General features: G+C 51.2%; 1 protein-coding gene across 1 annotated transcript in view; it reads left to right on the top strand.

The window, feature by feature from the left end:
• Positions 1-5576, top strand: part of CDH4 (cadherin 4) — a 628838-nt gene that overhangs the window by 547460 nt on the left and 75802 nt on the right. The window contains 1 exon segment of the mRNA XM_007956202.1: positions 2675-2830. Within this exon segment, the coding sequence (XP_007954393.1) occupies positions 2675-2830 (156 nt within the window).

The raw sequence follows: 5576 nt of genomic DNA, 5'->3' as shown, positions 1-5576 counted from the left end.
GGAAGGAGGCCACCCATCCAGCAGAAAGGCAGAGACCTTTCCCAAAGCTTTTCCTTCTACACCAGAAGGAGGCCACACCCGGAGGAAACGCCCTTTACACCAATGGGCTGTTCACAGCAGATCTCGTTACGGAGGATGACTACAACATAACTGCTAACCCACTGAGAATCATGGCCCAGCCAAGGTGACACACAGCCTTGGCCATCACACAGTGTCTTTTCCCCTGAATGTATTTATCTTTTCTTCTGTTTTCCTGTCTTCGGAATCAGAAGTTCCTGCCTTCCTCTCTAATTCTTTGATGTTTACTACAGCCAACTTTGTCACTGCTTTCCTTCTGGCGTTGAATGCCTCACTCATTTCCTGCAATTCTGCATTAACGATGAAAACATTGAAGGTTATGTGTTTGCTTGAGTCAAGCTCCAGCCTCCTTCCATGGGCTTTGCTGTATAATGGTCTTATCTCCATTCTTATTCCTTAACAGCTTCTGGTTGGTTCCTGTTTGACCCAATGGTTACTTAAGAACATGTTTAACTTTCTGAAAGATTTTGTCATGGAAGTTTAATTTCATTGTTTGATTAATAAAAGGTCCTGGCTAACTTTTGATTTGGGGATATTTTTCCCCCTCTCCTTTTAGATTATCTCTGTGGTCTGTTTTATTATAAAATGTAGTAATGGTGTCATGGAATTTGATTAAACAAATTTTTAAGCTGTATTTTCTAAAAGTGTACTCAAAGTTGAAGGTAAGCCCATTAATTGCATGTTATTGATTACAGCTTTCAAAATTCAATGCCGTACTTAGGTTTTCTCCAAAGACTCCAGCTGAGAGAAGGGTGGATCTCTACAGGGAATGTGTTCATGACTGGGTTTCTATCCATGCCTCCTTATCATTCCAAGAGGCTTTGCATCATCTAAATCAGTGATTGCCACCTTATTTTTAATTTGAGGGACCCCTAGTGGCACAGTGGTTAAGTGCTTGGCTGTTAACCCAAAGGTTTGTGGTTTGAAACCAGCAGCCACTCCATGGGAGAAAAATATAGCAGGCTGCTTCCATAAGATTAAATAAAACAAAACAAACCCACTGCCATCAAGTTGATTCCATCTCCTGGCAACACTGTAGGACAGAGGTCAGCTGCCCCATAGAGTTTCCAAGGCTGTAAATCTTTACAGAAGCAAATTGCCACATCTTTCTTCCATGGAGTGTCTGGTGGGTTCAGATCACCAACATTTCTGTTAGTAGCCAAGCACTTAAGCACTGTGCCACCAGAGCTCTTCCTGTAAAGATTGCAGCCTTGGAACCCCTGTGAGGCAGTGCTTCTCAGTCCTGTAGGGGCTGTGGGTCAGAATCCAGTCAGTGGTTTGGATTTTGTTTGTTTGGAGTGTCCTTTATGTTCCCCAACACTTGTTGTCATTAGTTGCTGTGGAGTCAGCTCTGACGCGTGGCGACCTTGTGTACAACAGAACGAAGCATTGGCCAGCCCTGCTCTTCTCCGTGACCCTTGGTGGGCCTGAGTCCATTGTTGCGGCCATTGTGTCACTCAGTCTCCTGGAGGGCTCCCTCCTTTTCACTGACCCTCTGGTTACCAACCTTGATGTCCTTTTCTAGTGACTGTTCCTTCCTGGTGACATGTCGAAAGCAACTGAGCCGAAGTCTCACCATCCTTGCTTCTAAGTAGCATCCTGGTTGTATCTCTCCTTAGCTGGTCCCAAAACCTTGCTGTACCTAACTATACGGTCAAAATCAAACAATGTCCTTAGCTAGCCCTGCCGCACCCCGTGTGAGACTAGACTTTGACATTGTCCAGGCTCTTTTCAATTCTTCTCCCAATTTTCAACCTTTGCCGACCCACTTCGGGTGTGGGACCCAAAGCAAACCAAACCAGTTGCTGCCGAGTCAGTTCCAACATGTGGGAGGATACAGCTGTGCCCCGTGGAGCTGTCAGTCACTGAGTGTCTGGCGGTAGCTTGTGAGTCCTGGCTTCTGAAGTGCCTCCAAGTGGATTCGAACTGCCAACCTTTTGGTTAGTAGCCAAACGTTCGCCTGTTTCCACCACAGAGGGACTCGTCTAGGACCCAGATAAGCATTCTTGCATTATTGTTGCTACATCACACAGCTCCTCTGTAAAAATGTCTTTATGTTTGTATACAGCTCTATAAGCGTATTGACAACAATCTCAGTGTTAAATTTGTTTCTAAACACTGTGGGTTAGTTCTCAGGGCACTGAATCAAATCTTCAGGTGACTTTGTCAAGAAGGCAAGAAGGTGGGATATTTCTGGATGTGTCTGCTGCCTTTACACATCAGGGAAGTCCTGGCTGGATAGAAAGGCATTGGGTCCCTCTTGCCCTCCGAAATTCAGCAGATGTTGTTTGGTTGTCCTTCTGTCGTCTGGTTCTTCTGGGTGTTATGGCGGGACACAAGGAGAGCTGGCACCCAGCCCTTGTGCCATCTCAGCCTTTGCTTCCACTGTCTTTCCCTGTTTCCTCTTGGACCCCAAGCTCCATGTAAAACCCTTTCATGTCACCTGATGGATGCTTGGACTCCTGGGACCATCATTGGTGGGGGACTGGTGTACCTCAAGAAGGGCAGGTGTGGGGAGCTCAGGGATGGGGGTATGGTCGAGGCCCCTGTGCTGGGCTGCAGGCTGACGTCCCTCTTCCTCCGCTCTTCCCTTCAGATCCGGTCAGACAAAGACAACGACATCCCCATCCGGTACAGCATCACAGGGGTGGGCGCCGACCAGCCCCCCATGGAGGTCTTCAACATCGACTCCATGTCAGGCCGCATGTACGTCACACGGCCCATGGACCGGGAGGAGCGAGCCTCTTACCACGTAAGTGCCGGCCAGGTTTGAAAAGAGGACTTGGGTACAGTAGTGGTTCTAGCTTTACCTGTTTCAGAATCACCTGGAAGGAAGGTGAGAACACAGGTGTGTTTCATCCAGAAGGATCTGGAGGCTCCTGAGAGCATGCACTGCTGAGGCATCCGGGGGGCTGCTGCGTGGTCCAGGGCCACACTGGACGGCCAGGACACACCCACACCACCTGACCCCAGGAGCACCTTCACCCAGCATGGCGTCCTGCTGTGCCTCTCCCTGATGGCCCCCCCCACTTCCACTAGCCTCTTCCTCCACGTGGCAGCCCTGTGGGCACCTCTCCCTCTCCAGATCCTGGACATGCGAACACAGTCTCCTTGTTTCCTCATGACTGTGTCTCTGACAGCAGGACTCCAGCCCTGAGAGGAGGCAGACAGCTGTGCCCTGAGCAGGGGACATCAGGGGACAGGCAGGGCCTCGCTGACAGGCACCTGCAATGATTCCTTTCCTCTGCCTCATTGCCAGGCAAAGGGGAGAGGGCCCTGGACCAGAGTTGGAGCAGCTGGGTTTCCACTCCCTCCACCTTCTCAGGGGCTCTGCTTCCTACACACAGGGGGTGCACCAGGGAGGGGATCAGCACACAGACTGGATCCAGGGTGCCTGGTCCAAACCCCAATGCCACACGCCAGGCATGAGACCACAGGCAAATCGTTCAGATTCCCCTGCCTAGGCAGTCTCACCTGCAAAGTGGGGTGACCGCAGAGCTGCCCCCAGGGTTATTCTGGGGCTCAGAGGTTAATCCATGCAAACCATGGGGCAGACCCCACATCTGGGGAGGGGGTCTCTGTGGTGGGCGTTACCATCATGCAGGGCATGAGGCAGACCCATCTAGTGAAGGGGTGCAGGCTGTGGGCGTTATCACCGTGAGGTCCGAGTAGCCAGCTCATGGGCTGCAGCTGGATAGCAAGGCCCTTCATGTAGTGGGACGGCACTCTCGGGCCCTGCACTGATGCTGCTGTGTTAACTGGATCTGATTTCGGTGGGCTCAGCAGACTGCTGGCTCTCGTGTTTTCTGTTTGTTTTTCTGGGCACTACTGTTCCTCTCCTCCCACTAGAGAGAGGAGGGCTCCACACGACGGGGGGCCATCGGGCTCATCCTCCAGCACACCCTCAGGCTCAAGAACAGAGCCTGCAGGGGATGCTCACTGATGCAGTGGGAGGGAGAGAGTTGGTAGGAGGAGGTCGAATCCGTTCTTGGCAGTGGTGCCTCACAGTCACCCCCGGCTGCCCACTAGAAGCAAGGTGTTGGGCTGAGTGGACCTTACGGCCCACATCAGGAGGCCCATTGGTCCCTTCTGGGCCATGAGACTTTTTCCTCTCTTCTCAGACTGGTTGCCTGAGCCCCAAGCAGCTACAACTTCATATGGTTGAGAACAGATGTCACACACACTTACAGTCTTCTCCAGTGAGCAGAGACACAGGTGTGGGATCAAACTCAGGCTCGCAGCACCTGGCATCAGTTCCCTAGCTCACGGGACCAAACGCCATTCTTAACAGCAGCTTCCAAGAGACCTTCCTTTTGTCTGCTCCACCTCATCTTCCGTCCACCTATCCAACCATCCATCCATCTATTCATCTATCCACTCATCTGTCCATCCAGCCACTCATTCATCTATCCAAATATCTGTCCATCCATCCATCCATCCATCCACCCATCTGTCCATCCATCCCTCCGTCCAAACATCTGTCCATCCATCCATCCGTCCAAACATCTGCCCATCCATCCATCCAACCACACATCTCTCCACTCACCTGTCCATCTATCCATCCACCCATCTGTCTAGCCACCCATGGTTCCATCTAGCCATCTGTCCATCTGTCTATCCATTCATCTACCCATCCAACCACCCATCAACCCACTAATCCATCTATCCATCCACTCATCCACCCATCCACCCACTGTTCACCCTTCCAGCCATCCATCCAGGGAACATTTCTTAAGCAGGTACTCTGCGCTAGGCCCTGGGTTGAGCACTGGACACATGACGATGAATCAAGCAGACATGCCCTGCTCTGGGGAGCTTACAATCTCGTGGGCAAATGAGGCCTCGAATCATTCTTGGGCTGCAGCCCCTAAGAAATGCTGTGTCCCCAGTTCTTCGGCAGTAAGACCACAGGCCTTCTGGAAGCTTCTCTGTCATCTTGAGAAGAGTACGGTGTGGGTGCTAACATGATGCCCCTGGTTGCTGTCTGAGACAGGTGTCTGAGTGCTCCCTGGACCCTGCCTCCCAGACTGGGGCCAAGTCAGGGAAAGAGGGAGGTGGAAGGGACATCGATTGTATTGTTAGCTGGATGGAAAAGAGACTTGTCTGCAGTGCCCAAGAGTCTAAAGGAAAGTTATGTATCCTTTTCAAGCAAGAAAGCTTATTTGTTTACAGAGCCGAGCACGTGAGGAAAACAATTTGGATGTGGGTGTCTGGGATGCGCTGCATGGGGCTGTGTCAGGCTGGGTTCTCTAGAGAAGCAAAACCAGTAAAGCTTATAGAGAGAGAGAAAGAGAAATTTATCTTAGGAAAATCGTGCTCACACACTTATGGAAGCTGGCAAGTCCCAAGTTCTTGGATCAAACGTCAAGCTGGAGGCTTTTCCCGACTTACACAGCAGCACGGGCTGAGGAGCTCAAGGTTGGCAGGCAGTGTACTGGCTGTTGACTCCAATGAATGACGAATCCAAGATCTCCAGGCCGAATGGTGGATTGTTCGCT

The sequence above is a fragment of the Orycteropus afer genome, unplaced genomic scaffold (genome assembly GCF_000298275.1).
Source record: "Orycteropus afer afer isolate SDZICR_OR568_19922 unplaced genomic scaffold, OryAfe1.0 scaffold00582, whole genome shotgun sequence".
NCBI lineage: Eukaryota > Metazoa > Chordata > Mammalia > Tubulidentata > Orycteropodidae > Orycteropus > Orycteropus afer.
Note: the sequence above shows the minus strand (reverse complement) of the source record. Positions and strands in the feature narration are given on the sequence as shown.